This window comes from Piliocolobus tephrosceles, chromosome 1 (assembly GCF_002776525.5).
Source record: "Piliocolobus tephrosceles isolate RC106 chromosome 1, ASM277652v3, whole genome shotgun sequence".
Lineage (NCBI taxonomy): Eukaryota > Metazoa > Chordata > Mammalia > Primates > Cercopithecidae > Piliocolobus > Piliocolobus tephrosceles.
Window position 1 is genome coordinate 7,560,130 of NC_045434.1, and position 21,537 is coordinate 7,581,666.

At 37.6% G+C, this 21,537-nt stretch overlaps 1 protein-coding gene across 18 annotated transcripts in view; it reads left to right on the forward strand.

The window, feature by feature from the left end:
• Positions 1–21,537, forward strand: part of RGS7 (regulator of G protein signaling 7) — a 581,407-nt gene that overhangs the window by 360,677 nt on the left and 199,193 nt on the right. For 16 of the 18 annotated variants that reach the window (XM_023216275.1, XM_023216276.1, XM_023216273.1 and 13 more), the window contains one exon: positions 14,105–14,155. The exons of the other annotated variants lie outside the window; for them this stretch is intronic. In XM_023216275.1, coding sequence (XP_023072043.1) covers positions 14,105–14,155 — 51 coding nt within the window. The remainder of the gene's footprint in view (positions 1–14,104; positions 14,156–21,537) is intronic. 18 annotated transcript variants of the gene reach the window in all.

Here is a 21,537-nt window from a genome sequence, read left to right on the forward strand (position 1 = left end):
AATAATAATAATAATAATAATAATAATAATAATAATAATAATAATAAAAACATCAGTCGGGCATAGTAGCATGTATCTGTGTTCCCTCCTCAGGAGGCTGAGCTGGGAGGATCACTTAAGCCCGGGAGGCTGAGGCTGCAGTGAACCATTTTCATGCCAATGCATTCCAGCCTGGGTGACAAAGCAAGACTGTAAAAAAACAAACAAAAAAAAAACTTAGAAAATTGAAATGGATTTTAAAAAAATATTAATACAATCCACTGGAAGGCAGAAACAAGAAAAAAAACCCAACAAAAATAAAGTGGCATACTTAAGCCCTATTACATTAAATATACCATCACATGTAGGTAATTACATTAAATATAAGTAATTACTTTAAATATACTATTTAAAAGACAGAAGCCAGCAGAGTGGATAAAAATCATGGCTCAACGACCTGCTATTCCCAAGAAACTTGCATCAAATATAACAAGTGAAAGATTAGAAAAAAAAAGTGTTGTTCAAAATTGATTAAAGGAAATCTAGAATAGGTGTATTAATTTTATATGAAGCAGACTTCACCACAAGGAAAAGTAGAAGCAATAAAGGGAGTCATTAGATAATAATGAGGAGCTCATTTTTCCAAGAAGACGTAGCAAACTTAAATGTGTATGTATCTAACAAGAGAGACTCAAAATGCCTGAGGCAAATGGATAGAACCTAAAGAAGAACTAGACTATTCGATTATTAGAGTTGAGACTTTAACACTCCTCTATCAGTAATTGATATATCGATAGATCAAGCAGGGAGAAAAATCAGTAAGGATGTAGATGACCTGAACAACACAATCAATCAACTTGACCTGATTACAGGATATTCCAACTAACAGCAAAAAGCATGGTCTGTTTTGCCTTTCATGGTCTCAAGTTCATGTGAAACATTCACTAAGACCATATTTTGGGCCATTAAACACATCATAATAAGTTTTAAAAAATAGAAATTATACCAAGTATGTTCTCTGATTATAATGGAATCAAATTAGAAATCAGTAACCAAAAGCTAAAAGGAAAATCTCCAAACATTTGGAAATTAACCAACATACTTTAAAATCGTTGAAGAATCCTCTGGAAAAAAAAAACAGAATAAAAATAAAACGTAACTTGCCAATTTGTGGAACACTGCTAAAGCAAGGTTGAGAGAAATATTTATAACACAAATGTGTACATTAGAAAAGATGAAAATTTCCAAATCAATCATCTAAACTCCAGACTCTAGAACATAGAAGAAGAGCAAAATAAACCCAAAGCAAGCAAGAGTAAGGAAATAATAAAGATACGAGCATAAATCAATGGAATTGAAAACATTCAAATAATTTAAAAACCAATGGAACAAAGAGCTGTTTCTTCATAAAAATTGATAAATTGACAATTCTGTAACAAGACAGATAAAAAAAACAAAAAAAGGAAAAGACACAAATTGCCATTTTCGGGAATGAAGCAGGGGAAATGTCTATAAAACCTGCAGACATCTAAAGGATACAAGAATACCATAAACTTACACACATAATTTGACATCTTACACCAAACTGATCAGTGTCTCAAAAACCACAAACTATTACAACTCACCCTGTATGAAATGGATAATTTGAATAGCCCAATGACTACTAAGAAAATTAAATTCGTAATTTAGAATTCTCTAAAAAGGAATCTCCAGGTTCATGGTTTCACTGGAAAAGTCTACCAGACTTTTAAAAAATTCAATTATACACAGTCTTTTCCAGAAAACAGAAGAGGAGAGAATATCTCTCAATTCATTTTATGAAGCCATTATTACCCTGATGTCAAAACTAGGAAAATAAAGTAGGGAAAAGAACACAACAAACCAATATCCCTCATTAAGATGTAAAACTCCTTAGCAAAATATCACAAATAGAATTTAGCAATGTATAAAAATAATTATACACCATAACAAGTGGGTTTATTTCAGAGATGCAGGCTGGTTAAATATTCAAAAATTAACTCTGTAATCCAGCAAATCAACAGGATAAAATAGAAAAATCACATGATCATATTAGCCAATATAGAAAAGCAAGTAGACAAAATTCAAAACTTATTCATAATAAAAACTTTCAAAACACAGGAATGGAAGAGAAATTCCTCAACTTGATAAAGAACATCTACAAAAAATTTCAGACCAGGTGCCACGTGGTTCATACCTTTAATCTCAGCACTTTGGGAGGCTGAGGTGCGAGGATCACTTAGAGACCAGGAGTTTGAGATCATCGGCTGGACAACATAGTCAGACACTATTTCTACAAAAGTTAAAAAAATTAACCAAGCATGGTGGCACACACCTTTAGTCCCAGCTACTTGGGAGGCTAAAGTGGGAGGACTGCTCAGGCCCAGGAGACCGAGGTCACAGTGAGCCATGATGGCACTGCTGTACTCTAAACAGGACAGTAGAAGGAGATACAGTCTCAAATAATAATAATAATAAGTTTACTTTATATGTAGTTGTAAAAGACTGAATGTTTTCCTCTAAAATTGAGAACAAGGCGAAGATTTATTTAACATAATGTTGAAATTTCTCATCAGGGCAATAAAGCAAGGAAAGGAAATAGATGCACAGATCAGAAAGGAAGAAATTAAAAGCTTCCCCTCTTTGTAGATGATATTATATTTACCTGTTAAATCCCGAAATATCTGCAAAAAAACCTTCTAGAACTAAGAATTGAGTCCAGAAAGATTACAGGATATGCAATAAATATACAAAAGTAAATTACATTTTTATGTACTAACAATGAACATGTGGATGCTGAAATCAAAAACACAATACCATTTAAAATTGCTAAAAAATTAAATAGATGTTAATCAAATGAAGTTTGTTCGGGACTTGTATGCTGAAAACTGCAAAATGCTGGTGAAGAAATAAAAGAAGATGTAAATCAATGGAGAGACATACTTTAAATCCATGAAGAATAACCTTGTATAAAAGCCAATTCTCCCCAAATTGATACACAAGTTTAATGAAATTCCCTTCAAAACCCCAGCAAGACTTTTTTATAGATATAGACAGGATAATTCTAAGATTTATAAGGAAAGCAAATGAAATAGAACAGGTAAAACAATTTTGAAAGAAAAATAATGTAGGAAGAATTTATTATATGTTTATATTTTATATTCAAGACATTATATAACCGTGGTAAACAGAACTGAATGGTATTGGTAGAAGGATAGACATGTAGATCAATAAAGCAGAATAGAGAATCCAGAAATAGATCCACACAAATAGAACCAATGGATTTTTGACAAAGATGGAAAAGCAATTCAACTGAGGAAAGATAGCTTTGTCAAGAAATGGTGCTAGAGCTATTGGACATTCATGGGCAAAAAGGAAGTTCGACCTAAGTCTCACAACTTATACAAACACTAATACAAAATGGAAAATTAAAACAAAAAAAATTTTAGGAAAATAGTAGGAGAAGTTATTGGATATCTTGATCTAGGCAAAGAGTTCTTAGATTTAATACTATATTCTATAAAAAGTTGATAAATTGGACCTCATCAAAATTAAAAACTTTTTTTTCTGAAAAAGACCTTGTTAAGAGGGTGAAACAACAAGCTACAGAGTGAAAGAAAATATCTGTAAACCACATATCCAAGAGAGGACTAGTATGTAGAATATAAAAAGAACTCTGAAAAAACAACAGCAAAAAAAAATTAATTAGAAAATGGTCAAAAGACATGAAGAGATGTTTCACAGAAAAGGATGTACCTACACCAAAAAAGCATTTGAAAACACGTTCAATACCATTAGCCACCAGGCAGACACAAATGAAAATCAACACATACTATCAGAATGGTTAAACTAAAAAATAGTAACACTAATATTAGCAAGAATGGGAAGAAACTGAATCACTCCTACATAGCTGGTAGGAATGTAAAATGGCTCAGGCCCTCTGGAAAATAGTTTGCCTTCCCTTCCCTTCCTTCCTTCCTTCTTTCCTTCCTTCCTTCCTTCCTTCCTTCCTTCCTTCCTTCCTTCCTTCCTTCCTTCCTTCCTTCCTTCTTTCCCTCTCTCTTTCTTTCCTTCTTTCTCTCTCTCTCTCCCTCTTTCTTTTTTTTAATTTCATTTTATTTTTTGAGATGGAGCTTCACTCTTTCACCCAGGCTGGAATGCAGTCGTGCAGTCTCGACTCACTGCAACCTCTGCCTTCCGGGTTCAAGCGATTCTCCTGCTTCAGCCTCCTGAGTAGCTGGGCCTACAGGTGCACGCCACTATGCCCGGCTAATTTTTTTTTTTTTTTTTTTTTTTGGGTATTTTTAGTAGAAACAAGGTTTTAGCATCTTGGCCAGACTGGTCTTGAACTCGTGACCTCGTGATCATTCAATACCTCGTGGTACTGAAATTACATCTTCAATAATAGAAAACATTTTAAATAGAACCCCAAAAATGGCTTCATTAATTGGTATTTTCAGTATTTTGTCACAGCAGGAAATATTCAGGGTTAGGTTAAAAAAGATTCACTCTTGAATATGGGCCTAGGTCTATACGTAGCACCATATAGAGCATGTTCAGTGCCAAAATAATTAGGACTGGCACAAAAGCACTTGGCCTTTGCTGTAGTTTGTTTTCGTTTTTGTTTTTGTTTATTTTTTGAGATGGAGTCTTGCTCTGTCACCCAGGCTGGAGTGCAGTGGTGCAATCTCGGCTCACTGCAACCTCTGCCTCCCAGGTTCAAGAGATTCTCCTGCCTCAGCTTCCCCAGTAGCTGGGACTACAGGTGCCCACCACCATGCCTGGCTAAATTTTTTTTTGTATTTTTAGTAGAGATGAGGTTTCAGCATCTAGGCCACACTGGTCTTGAACTCCTGACCTCATGATCCACCCATCTCGGCCTCCCAAAGTGCTGGGATTACAGGCATGAGCCAATGCGCCTGACCTGAGCTGTAGTTTTGACTATGCATAAGTGCATTCATTTTGTCAATCTTTAATGAACTGGGAAATTTCCTGAATTGGAATCCTCTTTGATCTACTTGGACCTTCTGCCTCATCCACCACTTGACCAATGCTGGTACTCTCTGCTAATACAGAATAAGAAGTATTATCTCTACCTGGCAACATACAGCAACTGTATCTGGACTAGACTGATGAGGTCTGGGCCTATCCAGTCAAGAGCAAGTTTTTTATTTATCCATCAATAAACATTTTCTTTATCTCATATGTCCTTCATAGGGGCAGTTAGACAGTTAGACATGGCCTGTGTGTAGCTGAAAAAAAATATGTGTTGAAGGCAAGAATGATCCTAGGCTTTTCTTTATGCCTACCAGCTAGCATATGGAATTAATTAATCAATTAATAAATACTTCTCTTTTAATGTGTTCCAATATATTAGCTGACCCAAAATTCTAGTTATATCTGAACATTTCACACACTTATTTATTACTTATTTTATTTTCTTTGAGTCTAAAGAACCATAGCACTAAAACATAAAAATATTAAATGGTCTTTAAAAAGGGATCCAATATCCCCATCCTAAGGAAACACTGCAGACTTAGTTTCTCTTGATTTTTCTACAACGTTCTTTATCAAAATAAAGGCTGCACATCAAGGAACTCTATTTTCCTTCCTTCTCTTAACTCCGCATTTCCCACACTTACTGTCACCATCCCACACAAGACGCAGACGTGATGTTTCTCTGAATGCGATTTGGGAAAAGCATCTCTGGTTGATAAGGCATCCTCCTGAGCTCCAGTAGAGGGGAGGAAATAATCCTGAGGGTGGTCTCCATTGCCTTTTATCCCCTCATTATTGTCATCTTTGCTGCCTTGCTGTTTTTGCTGCCTATGTTTAAAGCTTCTTAAGCTTTGAAGAGAGACAAAATGCGTGCTTTGCGTCTGAAGAGATATTTTTATGATTTCTGGAGCTTACACAACAAAGATTAAAAATCTAGTTAAATACCCATGATCTTGATGAAATATCTGCTCAAGGAACAGCCAAGGAGCTGTATCTCAGAATTCTAATTTGTTTTTATTGCACCTTGCCAGAGGGTAGGGAAATATATTTTTACTTTTCCTATCCTCAGAACACACAAGTAGTAATTACAATGAATATAGGGCTTCTATCCTATTGATTTGAAGATTCAGGTTATATCAACAAAACCCAACATTTTCTGTGGCTCTGCTCTTAGGGCAAGGGGCATAGAACTCTAAAGAGCAGCAACCTAGAAAGAAAATGTAATCAACCAGATAATTTGCTTTTTGCCATGACATCTGCAAATGCATTTAAATGACTGCTAAACAACATTTTTAAAGTCTGGTAGGCAAATGCTTCAAATGTGTCTCAGATTTACTGAAAGGAAACATATCTGTTTTGATTATTTTGTTTCCATTGACCTTTGAGATTTCATAGGTGTTATTAGCTATGGAATATTGGAAGAAGGACTTTATATCATAAGTTTTATCCAGTTTCAAACTGTGAGCAGAAGTTAACTTTTGAATTCTAAGAAAACTGAATAATTTTCTCTAAATATACCTGATGTATAAAAATCCAGAAGTAACAATACTCAATTACATGTTATTCATTTTAGAAAGTGAATTATTTACATAAAAAGATACACACTCATAAAAATACACAATCATATACACATCGTGAAGTTTCTTTGAATAGCTATTTTAGTGCACATAAAGTGTGGTTTCATTCACATACACAAAAACAATGTATTCCTACTCTGCTTTACAGGACTATAATAAGTTCATAGAACAAAACACATTTATATTCATAGCAAGGCAGAAATAGCATATTCATTTCATTCAAAATTTGACATTTTGCTTTTGAATTCCACTTTTCCTCTCTTTTCTGCGTTTTTCTGATGGAAACATAAAAGCTTTACAAACTGGAAGGAAGCTGTAGTTCACACCCATTGTTTTGTCTGCAAAGCACTCATTATTTCTGGAAAATGCCTCCATCCATACGTCTCGCCAGCATGACCATTTTTATGCACGGTGATCCATCTCTTCTTGCCACAGTTGGCTGATACAGGGATGGGCACCTCCCTGCAGCTGAGATCCTCCATCAGGAATTAGGACTTACGACTACAAGATTTCAGCCGCAAATGACTTGCTGTCTTTAGTGGCAGAGATTTTAACCCAGGAGCTGTGAGCCTTCATGACCCACTTTGTGGATGGAAAATAGCAAATGTTGTTTCCTAGACAGAAATGAAGATGTCCAGAAAGGAACAAGGATGATAGTCTCTGCCTCCGTGAGTCCTTGAGGCTCAAATACATCCTTTCCCTTTAGTTCTGGGTACCTTTTTGCAAATTCCTTCTTTGATAAGTTTATGTTTTTATACTTCGTCAAAGATCGCTCTTTATAATCAAAAGTGCCCTGATGAAGTAACTTAAATTTTGTTGTTGTTGTTGTTGCTATATTCATCTTAATAGATATAAGCAATTTTTTAATTAAAAAATGTCATGCCCTCTAGCCAAAAACCACCAGGAATATGCCTATAGTTGAACAAGTCAATTATTCTTTCTTGAAGGTAGGGAGAATGCACACCATCGGGAACCATGGGGTGTCTCAGTAATAGGGTGTTAGGAAGAATCTAGTATAGGATTTGGGCATCGGTAGTCATGGAGAGGATCTGAGGAAGTGGGCCTTTGCTCTAGATTGGATGCTGTCAGGAAGCAGGGACAATTCTGTGATCTGGTATCCTTTTTTTTGAGACGGAGTCTTCCTCTGTCGCCAGGCTGGAGTGCAGTGGCGCCATCTCGGTTCACTACAACCTCCAGCTCCCTGGTTTGATTCTCCTCCCTCAGCCTCCCAAGTAGCTAGGATTATAGGCACGCACCACCATGCCCAGCTAATTTTTTTTTTTTTTTAAGTAGAGATGGGGTTTCACCATGTTGGCCAGGATGGTCTCCATCTCCTGACCTCATGATCCACCTGCCTCGGCCCCCCAACATGCTGGGATTACAGGTGTGAGCCACTGTGGCTGGCCTGATTGGGTATCTTAATACATTTTTTTCTACATTAGGACAGATTAGACAAGTCTAAGTATGGGATTGATAAAGAAGCAGCAGTTGCTCATGTTTTCCGGGATGGAATTTGATATTTTATGGCTGAGATCATGTTCCCATGCTTACTGTAACTTCAATTTTGTTGTTTACAGAGTGGTCTGTTTTTGTCTTGACCTGTGAGGGTTCTAGGGCAGCCTTGTCCGATGTTAATGTTCTTCCATGAAATTGTTCATATTTACCAGGGAAGCACCAAGACATAGCTGTGAGTGCCCAGCCAGCTCCTGGAAGCCAGTGGCTCTTTCCCTCTTTTTTCAGTACCTGCTTTCGGCCAAAGGCAGACAGAACCAGGACATAGGCATTAATTGGTGATATCCAGATTTTCACCACTGCTGAGATGTCTTAGATCAAGGAGTTAGAGAACATAGTCTGTAGCTGGGCTGGAGTTCATCTCTCCTGCTCCTTTGGTTGCTGGTTGCTGTGTTGAACCCCCAGATGTGACAATGGCTGTGCACTCATATTTAAGACTCTGGACAGGATACAAGTACTCAAATAAACAAAATGTTATTCTTAGATATTACCAATTACTTATTTGAAAGATTGAGGAGAAATTCAGCTTTACAAAAGGGTAATATGTGAGCTTTAAGCAAATCACTTCATTTCTCAAGCAGAAATTCTGCAGTGTTTTAAATTAAACTGAAATTCTGCAGAAATTCTGCAGTTTTCAATTACAGAAATTCTGCAATTAAAGAAATTAAACTGTTTAATTTAAATTAAAGAAATTCTGCAGTGCTTTAAATTAAGTTAAAATTATAATTGCCTACAGAACTTTTAAAATTATGATAATGAGAGACACACTGGGGTGTCATAACATTCTAGATGGAATCACCATAGAGCTGACTGTTTCAGCATTTTGAGTCTTTTCTGTATAGAGTATATGTCCATAAATAGTGACTCATGCCTTCAGTAAACATTTAACGATGATCTGTGTTGAGACGCTTTGAAGAGAATGGTGGAAACGTGGTGAGTATGATGCCGTTTCTTCTCCCAAGGGACTGACAGATCAGTTAATTTGCTTCCCTCAACATTCTTTCTTTCTTGTTCCTAAAACTGCAGATTCTCAGCCCAGCTTCTACAGAAACACAATAGATGTTTATTACATGCTATTTGATAATAATAAACATTTATTGTGCCTACTTCAAGGAACCAAGAATAATGTTGGAAAAATGATTTTTAGTATATAGAAAGTCTTCTATTTAGTGAAAGTTTCTAAGAATAGTTGGCTGAGCATGGTGGCTCACACCATGTAATCTCAGTGCTTTGGGAGGCTGAAGCAGGAGGATCACTTGAGGCCAGGATTTCAAGACAAGTCTGGTCAACATAGCGAGACCCCATCCATCAAATAATTATAATAATAATGGTAATAAAATAATAATAATAAAAATAATAATAATAATGGTAATAAAAAATTACCAGGCATGTCCAGAAAGGAACAAGGATGACAGTCTCTGCCTCCATGAGTCCTTGAGGCTCAAATACATCCTTTCCCTTTAGTTCTGGGTACCTTTTTGCAAATTCCTTCTTTGATAAGTTTATGTTTTTATACTTCGTCAAAGATCGCTCTTTATAATCAAAAGTGCCCTGATGAAGTAACTTAAATTTTGTTGCTCACACCTGTAATCCCAGCTACTTGGGAGGCTGGGGCAGGGGGAATTTCTTGAGCCCAGGAAGTTGAGGCTGCGATGAACTGATTGTTGCACTGCCTTGCAGCCTGAGTGAGACCCTGTCTTAAAAGATAAAAAAAAAAAAAAAAGAATAGTTATAACATCAAAAATCATGGATTATGGATTATTTATGATATTCACTAAATAAAAAAATATTTGTATTGTCAGCACTGTGTCTACGTGGTTAAGAGGCTTCAGCAAAGGTATTTGGGCAGTACAAAGAGCGTATCCATTTCCCTGAAAGAGAAACATTGCAAAGGTCTGTGTCTTTGTTTCAGGAATAATTTGCGCACCTTCTGTGGTGATTAAGAGCTAAAGTTTTCACTAATGGCTTTAGCTGAAAGTTATGAAAAGACTAGTTTTGTAAAGGACACAAATCAAATGTGTTCTATTTTGCTTGCTTACAAAGTCCTCGTATCTTATGTTTACAAACATTTTGCAATTTTTTTCATGAATGCTTAATATTTTTGTGCACCTCTAATTCAGATTCAGTTTGTGGATAGCTGTAGGTGACACTTGTAGCTGCAGATGTGCTCTAATCAGTGGCGGGGGGGGTGGTATGTGAACATTAATGGAAGTAATACAGGCTTAGGACAGAGCCTGGTCCAGGCTTTTGCACTCTGCAGGGGGCACAGGTAAGGACGTTCGTTTGCAATTCAGTTCCACGGCATGGGTGAGAAAATGATGTTGAAGTTTAAGATCAATGTAACATCATGTTTAATAATATTGATGTTTAAATTGCACGCCAATAGAATATTCTTTGCACGAGGGATACCTTTCTTTTTAAACTCTCTCAAAATAGAATATGGGGAGGGGGGTCTTGCTATTTACCCATCCAATCTTTTGTTGGCATTTACTGGTCATCTTTTACATGTCAGGTACTGGTCTGGGTGTTTGGGATCCAAAGATGAATAATACATGCTCCTGGCCTTCAGTGGACTTATATTGCAAAGAGGAAGACAGAGTAAAGTAAAGACAGGATGATAAAACCATTGATAAGTAAAAAGAATGATAAAGATGTTAATAGAACATAAATAAAAAACACTTTACCTAGTGAGATAGGGTGGGGTGGGCAGAACAGGCCTCCTGGAGTAGATAATGTTTGAATGGAACTTTATGGCCTCAGCTGGGATTCACCACAGGAAAAAGAGATGAAGATAGAATAGCATTAGCAAAATCATGGAAGGAAGAAACAGTACAGCAGGTGGAAAACTATGAGCAGTGTGATGAGGAAGAATTCTACTTGTTTGTTTTTGCTTGTTTTCATTTTAAATAATATACTGCTAGGATTAGACAATAATCAAAACCTCTGCTGCTTCTGCTGAGCAGAGGGAGTACAAAGCTCCACAACTGTAAAAGTGACGTCTGCCTGTAAGAACTCAAAATAAGAGTATGGTCAGGGCTAAACTTTCCATAGGCTACAGTCAAAGTGTGATTTCAAAAAATTCCACAGCTTATTTTGAGGGCTCCAAAATCAAGATAAATAGATGCTATCATATTCTACATATACATTATACGTGAAAAACTTTAGCAGACCCAGCCATTTATTTATTTAATATAAAGCTGGGAAATTGCTGTAAAGGTGGCATTCCTACTACACTTCTCTGGACTGCAGTGCTCCATTTTAAATTTGAATCATGCTTCTCAAGATGACTCTATAGGAGCGCGTTTCTCTTTCGGTCTTCTGGTTCCGATAAGATACTGGATTTTTTCCTTCTTTCTCTCTCTACCTATCTCTTCAAGGAGTTGAGGTCTTACTCTTACAGATGCAGCATAGGTTAACCTGGTGAGTCTGGGTATGAATTTAACAATTTAAAAATCCATAATGTTTCAAACTAAAACCATAAATATGTTGGGGTGATCACACAATAAGAAAACCACTACAGCATCTGCTAAGTGACACAGTTGGTCAAGTCCAATTAAATTGACTCCTTCAGAGCTGAACTGAGAATACACTTGTGACAGAAATACTCAAAAGTAGGCTAAGAAAGAAAGTTTCCTATTCTCTGAATGAAACACACTTTTAAATTAGGCTTCTTTATATTTCTTTCTGCTCAGAAAAAAAAAAAAAAAGAAAAAAAAGAAAAGGAAAGAAAGCATAACAGAACAGAATATTTTTAAAAACTTAGTCTCTAAGAGCATTTTAAAAGTCATTTTTCACAATAAAAAATATGTGTAGTCCTGGAATGAGTGTTTGGCTGTCTTCAAAAGAATGGAAAATTTCCAGTGGCTGCTCACATATGTTCCACAAATAGATGCTCAACTCTGAAAAATGAACAGAGTGCCTGGGGCTCGTGCAGAAGATTTGTGTATCTGGGAATCGACATTGGTCAAGGATCACTACATATATATGTGAAAAGCTGAGTTCTCCTTTTCTTTTTCAACGGGAAGATCGTGCTTCAAGATAACTTAGACTATAAGGAAGAACGCAACACCCGGACGCGGTCAACTGCCTTCTGGAGAATGATCTCTTTTCCTTTCAACACTCTGAGCTGTTTTAGTAAAACTTCCTTTAGGGTCTGGATGAATCTGTCTTCCCAAATGATTTAAATCAATGGCGCTGTAAAGGGAACGCAAGTTCAAGTCAGTACTTGGAGTTATTTTTTAAATGTATGCATACTGAAATTGGCATTGAATATGAATGTTCTCATAACTTTTGGGACTTTATTGTCAAGTTTAGTAATCAAATTTATTCTTAAATTGATTTTGAACTGATATAATTCAAGCAGCCAGAATTATTTTGCCAATGTTAATGTAATTAATTTGCCAAATCTCTGAGGTGGGTAGACAGCAACTCTAGCCAGCCTTCAGGAGAGGCTGAAATGGAATCTTGGTTTACCCTGAAGTTTCATTCAATTCATGCAGGCATAACACAGTTTACGCTGTATGCAAACAATTCACATACATATTTTTCCTGTTTTATGTAGAAAAGAGTTATGCAGAAAACCAATTTTAAATACAAATGAGTGTCTCAAGCAAATCAGTTGCTAAATCTCCCATTTCTGCTCTTATTTTCATCATTCTATGCACCCATGTTTCTGGGCTAGAAACCTTGACTTCTTTTTTAATCTCTCCGACTTGTAACCTTTATACCTAATTAGTCATAAAGTCCTGAAACAAGTCTGTAATTTCTAAGAAGTTCATTTGTCACTGAACTAAGACCTTTTCCCTTCATTCTTGGATTGCGCTAGTAGACATGTCGACTGCCTTGCCTTCTTTTTGACTACAAGGCATTTCATATATATTGCCAGTCATATTCCTTAAACTTACTTTGATAATGTCATTCTTCTACTCAAAAATATTGCATGTCTCTTTCTCTGCTTTCCTTATGGGAAAAAAATTTAATTATTTAACCTAGAATTCAAGACTTGCTGAATAGACTGTGCACTCCATTATTACTTTCAAATTTCTATTATTCCCAATACTTACATATTGACAGTGTGCAGTAAGTATTTCTGTTGACTGTTTTTCCACCTTTTAATTTTTATATAGGCCCCTCCAGCAACTAAGTTTCTCTCTTATTCATAGATAAAAATATATCCTTCAAAATCTAGCTCAAACATTACGTTCTCTGCAGACCCTCTCTTGTCTCTTCTGTGTGCAGTAGAAACATATTCATTCATACCTTGTATTCATCACACATTGTTAAGCACTTACTATGCTCCAAATAATCAAAGATGAATATGACACCCTGCTTCAAGGTTCTTACTTTGGGACATTCATCAGATAAACAGCTGGGGCAATGGTGTGATCAACACGACAGGAAAAGACTACATGGGTTCCAGTGAGGATTCGTGGACAGTTCTGTAAACTCAGTGGACAAGGGGAAGGGACAAGGCAAGTTCTATCATGTCAGTGAACCTTGAGTGTCTTAAAAACAGTGGGAAAATATTTCAGTCACGGAGAATACTGCTGTGGAGACACAGAGGCTTGAAATACATAGGAGGGTTCGAAAACCAGAAACGAATTTGGTTTGGCTTGAGAGGAGATACAAGGATGAGGTGGGTATAACCAGAAATGAGACAGGAACCGTCTTATAAAGTACTGGTTATGCTGTGCTAAGACTTGTACCTGAAATATAGTAGATGCTTAATAAATACTTATTTAGTAAGCAAATCACTTTCTACGAGTATAGCAAATTTTATTTACATTTAAATATTTCATATTTAATAATTTGCTAGTTTACACCTTGGTTTGTTGAAGGACAACTAAGTGTTCATACTCTGTGTTTTCAGTATTCCATCTGGGGTAGATCCTTAACCTGTCATTGTAACAATTAGAAAAAGTTCCTTCTAATATGAGCACCAAAGTTAGAGAATTCTTGAAGTTAATATGTATAAACAAAATGTTCACATCTGTTTGTGTTTTTCTTTTTTGTTTTTCTAGGTTCAGACATTGTTCAGTGGTTGATAAAGAACTTAACTATAGAAGATCCAGGTAAATAAATCATTTTCCTATTGCAAGAACTTTTTTCTTGGTGGTTTTAAGAATTATGTTTCCTCAGGGATATTTTAATATGGCATGCAAGCAAACCTCCTGAAAAATTATAATTCAGTTTGAACTGTGCTTTTAATATTTATGTAAATTTTATGGTAGTCAAAACATATTTAACTAAAAGTTAGCGTATTTGTACAATTTTTCACATCCTTAATTCTGCCATATTATTTGATTCAGGTCATTGGTGATCGTTAGACTGGATCAGCTGTATACATGTCCATAAAATAATTATACATATAATTTATGGCAAGTGATTATGAATTAATGAACTTTCCCTCTATCAGACACATACATCTCATTAACTTATAATTTTGCCTTAACTACATCTTTAAATGCAGTTTGAAATCAGTGCTTTATTTGTAATTCTGATTTTTTTATCATGCCTACATGATGTGTGTGTGTGTGTGTGTGTGTGTGTGTGAGAGAGAGAGAGAGAGAGAGGGAGAAAAACGCTCTATTTAAGTCATGAACTTGTTCACCGTGTTGGACATTATGTCTATTCTGTAGCAGAAAACTTATTTTCCAAAGTAAGGGAGCAATGTTTATGAGTTCACACTTTGCATTGCCTGGAATAAGTTCCTGCATATGCAGAGCATTTAATGACCTTTTTTTTTTTTTTTTTGGAGGTGGAGTTTCACTCTTGTTGCCCAGGCTGGAGTGCAATGCCGCAATCTCGGCTAACTGCAACCTCTGCCTCCCGGGTTCAAGCGATTCTCCTGCCTCAGCCTCCCAAGTAGCTGGTATTATGGGCGCGTGCCACCACATCTGGCTAATTTTTTTTTTGTATTTTTAGTAGATTCAGGGTTTTACCATGTTGGCCAGGCTGGTCTCGAACTCCTGACCTCAGGTGATCCACCCGCCTCGGCCTCCCAAAGTGTTGGGAATACAGGCGTGAGCCACCGTGCCTGGCTACATTTAATGGCTTTTTAAAAATATATAAAACCTTTCACATGTGGCAAACGTTTCACATCACTGAAGGAAAATAAGATGCGTATTGTTCAGAGAAGATTCTGAGAAAACAGAAAACAATAGCTATGAAAAGCTGGCATTACAGTGACTGCAGAAAAGGCCAGTGATATGCCAACCTATGTAACACACCCTTCCATCTATAGAGAAGAACTTTGCATGGCTCTGGCTCCTGCCTCTGGTGATTCTCGCCTTAAAATGGTTTAGAATTAACAGGACATGAAGATGCAAGGTTTTAATTTTTTCTCATTTTAAACTAGCTTTATAAAGCAATGCCATCAAAAGATGCAGCTCAAATTCTGTCCATAAAGGCCTGTGTAAACCCCCAGCTCATTTGCTGCATGAGCTTTTAAAATACTCATTGTTGTGGGTCAAATGGTATTAAAATAATTAAGTAAAGATAAAGCAGCTATTGCCAGCATCATATTATCACCAGGTGAAAAGGGGAGATAATTAATAGGAAAGGAAGCTACAGTCTTACCGAGTTCACGTTTCAGCCTCACCTCAGTGGCATGCCTGCTTTTTAGAACTGTAGGACCAGACAAATAATCCCAGTGCTAAAAAGTGGATTGACACAGTCATGGCTGATCAGGAAACTACTGATTGGCAAAGACTATTAAGGGTCAGAGGTGAAGTCGATTTTAAAAAGTTATTATTTCTGTAAGGTAAAGACTGGGTCAGGTGCAGTGGCTCACACCTATAATCCCAGCAGTTTGGGAGGCTGAGGTGGGTGGATTACGAACTCAAGAGTTCAAGACCAGCCTGGCCAATATGGTGAAACCCCATCTCTACTAAAAATACAAAAATTAGCTGGGTGTGGTGGCAAGTGCCTGTAATCCCAGTTACTCGGGAGGCTGAGACAGAAGAATCACCTGAAGCCAGGAGGCGGAGGTTGCAGTGAACCAAGATCGTACCACTGCATTCCAGCCTGGGCGACAGAGCACGACTCTGTCTCAAAACAAGCAAACAAACCTGAAGGTGTAGTTCAGTAAAAATCTAAGAAACAGAAAACATCTTCACAGATATCATAAGCTAATAAGAAACAATCATTGTTTATAATTTACATGTAGGATCTCATTTTAGGTATAATGTATATGGAAAACTGATTTTATTTGCTTGCTCAACACTTTGAGGAAGTTTTTAAGATTCATTAGAAGGTGTTATGAAGAGATAAAGTCAAACGTATCCAGGAAGGAACATATATGTTCTTTAGTCATATTTATGACAGGCTGAAAAATTAGTTTCTGATTTGTTGGTTTGTTTTGTTTGAATGAAGTAATTCACCCTAGACAAAATCCAAGGCTCTGTACTGGTTTCAAGAAGAGTTAAGAAACATTAAGGATTGTTCTGAATATGTAACAGATTGTGCACATGGAAAATGAATCAATCTGGTGGCTATTCTGATCCCAATTTGATGTGGTTAATAATGTAGCTGATATTATGAAAGTTACTTTGATGGCTGCCTATATAAAACCAATCATATCTTTTGAAACTGGTCATGAAGGGAGACTAAGTAGTTATAATGCTAAGTCTAGTTTTAACTCTATCAAAAACTCCCTGAAGATTTTTAAAAACAAGAAAGAAACCCGTGACTAGTTTCTGTCTTGCGTGCTGTCTGGTAGCCAAGTGGCCGTTTGAAGATCTCCAGGGATCGTTTGATGTTCTAGAAGTCAGTAATTTGCTGAAAGAGGGTTTTGTGGCAAGATGGAAGAAGAGACTAATTCTGGGTATGCGAGCAGCTTCTGATGGCCCATTTGGAGACAGGAAGAGAAGGTTGAATGATCTTCAGGACCATACGTAAGACCAATGAGTCTATATTATTTGCACACTTAGTGTTCAGTATTTTATCAATGAGCATTTAATAACTCATTTCTGTTACAGCAATCCAGGGCACATTGGGCTGAATATTTTACCAGAGGTTTCGGTACCATTAGACTTGTAGTCATACTTCGTTATTAAAATACAGATGGATTTGAACCTTTTGTTAAATTTAGGATTTTTCTTAGCTTACATGTATGTGTAATACACATATACAGAATTAGTCTGAAATGTTTTTCTCCTACTTTGTGAGTACAGTTTTACAAAATATGTCTTTCTAGGAAAATTCCATTTCTTCTTTCATACTTTCATTCATCTAGCAAATATTTATTGAGTTCTTACCATGGGCCAGGCACTGGGAATACAGAATGAATATTCCCTCTTGGACAAATTGATTGTCCTTTGCTTCCAGAATATCACATTCACACTCTTCCTTCTTTTTTACTGGCCGTTTGGTTTGGTCTCAGTCTTCTGTGGTGACTTTTCACTCTCAGCTAATCCGTAAATGTTGGAAGGTTCACGTTTCTCTTCTAGGTTCCTCTTCTTTCTGCATCTACACGCTGTTGCTAAGTGACATATGTTGAGAACGCTCCAATTCATAACTTTCATGCTGACCTCTCCGCAGTGCTCCACACTCACTTCTCCAATGCCTAAGGCCTCTCCCCCAAAAGGTTAAACAAACTCAACACAACCAAAATGGAACCCCGGTTTTTCCACTTCTGAAGCCTACTCCTTATTGTAATCCCAAGCTCAGTTACAGAGTTGAGTCTTCTAGTCAAGAATACACTCTTATCTTTTCCTGTCTTCAATTTTGCTATGTGGTCTTTCAGGAGTACTTCAAAGTTTTTTAAAATATAGACTTTGTACATTTCTTACTAAGCTTATTTCGGTTATTTTATTATGTGTTATTATTATATGTGGTCTTTTCTTCCTATGTATATACTAACTTTCTATTGTTTACATAGATGAAAATGATTGATTTATATATGTTAATTTAATATGTTGTTTCTTTGCTACACTATCTTTTTTAAAAGAAATCTTAACTAACTTATTGGAAAACTACAGTACTTTTCCCAGCAGTTTATTAGGATTATATGTAGTCATTCAAACCCTTTAATTATTTGGCAGTATGTTTTGTTGCCTGCGCATATGTTGATATCTAACCTAGATATAAAGTAGATGAGATAGAATTTCCTCTTTAAAATCCTGTAGTTATTGAGTTATTGCATCCATGCTTTTAATATTCTGGTAAAATATGAAGATATTAATATTCTTATGTCACTACATACACACACATATATAGATTTACATATGTACATATAAGTATATATACATACACACATAGTAGCCTCCCCTTATTCAAGGAAAATATATTCCAAGAATCCCAGTGGATGCCTGAAACTACAGATAGTACCGAACCCTCTATAGGCTATTTTTGGCTATACATACATATCTTTAATAAAGTTTAATTTATAAATAAGGCACAGTAAGAGATTAACAATACTAATAAAATAGTTATAACAATATACTAGAATAAAAGTTATGTGAATGTGGCCTCTTGCTCTCTCTTTCTCAGCATACTGTCATCTTTTCAGACCAAGGTTGACAGAAGGTGAAACTGCAAAAAGTGAAACTGCAGAGAAGGGAGGATGACTATGTATACACATGCTGGGTTTGTTTGTTTGTTTGTGACAGAGTCTCGCTCTGTCACCCAGGTTGGAGTGCAGTGGCATGATCTCGGCTCACTGCCACCTCTGCCTCCTGGGTTCAAGCGATTCTCCTGCCTCAGCCTCCCGAGTAGCTGGGACTACAGGTGCCCACTACCACACCTGGCTAATTTTTTTTTTTTTTGTATTTTTTGTATTTTTAGCAGGAACAGGGTCTCACCATATTGACCAGACTGGTCTTGAACTTCTGACCTTGTGATCCGCCCACCTCGGCCTCCCAAAGTGCTGGGATTACAGGTGTGAGCCACCGCTCCCGGCCCACATGCGGTTTTTTAAAACTGATTTTTTATCCTGCCTAGATACCTGTAATGCCTTTTCTTTCCTTGAAATTCAAAATATAAATGGACCATTGCCATTTCATTGTTTATTTTGTGATATATTTACAAATCTGGTGACTGATTTAAGTCTGTTGATTCAGGCTTTTCCTAGTTGAAGAAATTTTTTTTTCTGTTTTGTTATTTAAGCATTTTCTACATTTTTAAAATGCATATAATAATAATATCTGGGGGGCGGAGCAAGATGGCCGAATAGGAACAGCTCCAGTCTCCAACTCCCAGCACGAGCGACACAGAAGACCGGTGATTTCTGCATTTTCAACTGAGGTACTGGGGTCATCTCACTAGGGAGTGCTGGACAATCGGTGCTGGTCAGCTGCTGCAGCCCGACCAGCGAGAGCTGAAGCAGGGCGAGGCATCGCCTCACCTGGGAAGCGCAAGGGGGAAGGGAATCCCTTTTCCTAACCAGGGGAACTGAGACACACAACACCTGGAAAATCGGGTAACTCCCACTCCAATACTGCGCTGTAAGCAAAAGGGCACACCAGGAGAATATACCCCACACCTGGCCAGGAGGGTCCCACGCCCACGGAGCCTCCCTCCTTGCTAACACAGCAGTCTGCGGTGATCTAACTGCAAGGCAGCAGCGAGGCTGGGGGAGGGGCGCCCGCCATTGCTGAAGCTTAACTAGGTAAACAAAGCCACAGGGAAGCTCGAACTGGGTGGAGCTCACAGCAGCTCAAGGAAACCTGCCTGTCTCTGTAGACTCCACCTCTGGGGACAGGGCACAGCTAAAAAATAACAGGGGAAGCAGCAGAGGCCTGTGCAGATGCGAACGACTCTGTCTGACAGCTTTGAAGAGAGCAGTGGATCTCCCAACACGGACGTTGAGATCTGAGAAGGGACAGACTGCCTGCTCAAGTGGGTCCCTGACCCCTGAGTAGCCCAACTGGGAGACATCCCCCACTAGGGGCAGTGTGACACCCCACACCTCACAGGGTGGAGTACACCCCTGAGAGGAAGCTTCCAAAGTAAGAATCAGACAGGTACACTCGCTGTTCAGCAATATTCTATCTTCTGCAACCTCTGCTGCTGATACCCAGGCAAACAGGGTCTGGAGTGGACCTCAAGCAATCTCCAACAGACCTACAGCTGAAGGTCCTGACTATTAGAAGGAAAACTATCAAACAGGAAGGACACCTATACCAAAACCCCATCAGTACGTCACCATCATCAAAAACCAGCGGCAGATAAAACCACGAAGATGGGGAAGAAGCAGGGCAGAAAAGCTGGAAATTCAAAAAATAAGAGCGCATCTCCCCCTGCAAAGGAGCACAGCTCATCACCAGCAACGGATCAAAGCTGGTCAGAGAATGACTTTGACGAAGTGAGAGAAGAAGGCTTCAGTCCATCAAACTTCTCAGAGCTAAAGGAGGAATTACGTACCCAGCGCAAAGAAACTAAAAATCTTGAAAAAAGAGTGGAAGAATTGACAGCTAGACTAATTAATGCAGAGAAGGTCATAAACAAAATGACAGAGATGAAAACCATGACATGAGAAATACGTGACAAATGCACAAGCTTCAGTAACCGACTCGATCAACTGGAAGAAAGAGTATCAGCGATGGAGGATCAAATGAATGAAATGAAGTGAGAAGAGAAATCAAAAGAAAAAAGAAGAAAAAGAAATGAACAAAGCCTGCAAGAAGTATGGGATTATGTAAAAAGACCAAATCTACGTCTGATTGGGGTGCCCGAAAGTGAGGGGGAAAATGGAACCAAGTTGGAAAACACTATTCAGGATAGCATCCAGGAGAACTTCCCCAACCTAGTAGGGCAGGCCAACATTCAAATTCAGGAAATACAGAGAACGCCACAAAGATACTCCTCCAGAAGAGCAACTCCAAGACACATAATTGCCAGATTGACCAAAGTTGAAATGAAGGAAAAAATCTTAAGGGCAGCCAGAGAGAAAGGTCGGGTTACCCACAAAGGGAAGCCCATCAGACTGACAGCAGATCCCTCGGCAGAAACTCTACAAGCCAGAAGAGAGTGGGGGCCAATATTCAACGTTCTTAAAGAAAAGAATTTTAAACCCAGAATTCCATATCCAGCCAAACTAAGTTTCATCAGTGAAGGAGAAATAAAATCCTTTACAGATAAGCAAATGTTTGAGATTTTGTCACCACCAGGCCTGCCTTACAAGAGACCCTGAAGGAAGCCCTAAACATGGAAAGGAACAACCGGTACCAGCCATTGCAAAAACATGCCAAAATGTAAAGACCATCGAGGCTAGGAAGAAACTGCATCAACTAATGAGCAAAATAACCAGTTAATATCATAATGGCAGGATCAAGTTCACACATAACAATATTAACCTTAAATGTAAATGGACTAAATTGCTCCAATTAAAAGACACAGACTGGCAAACTGGATAAAGAGTCAAGATTGACAGACCACTAGCAAGACTAATTAAGAAGAAAAGAGAGAGGAATCAAATAGACGCAATAAAAAATGATAAAGGGGATATCACCAC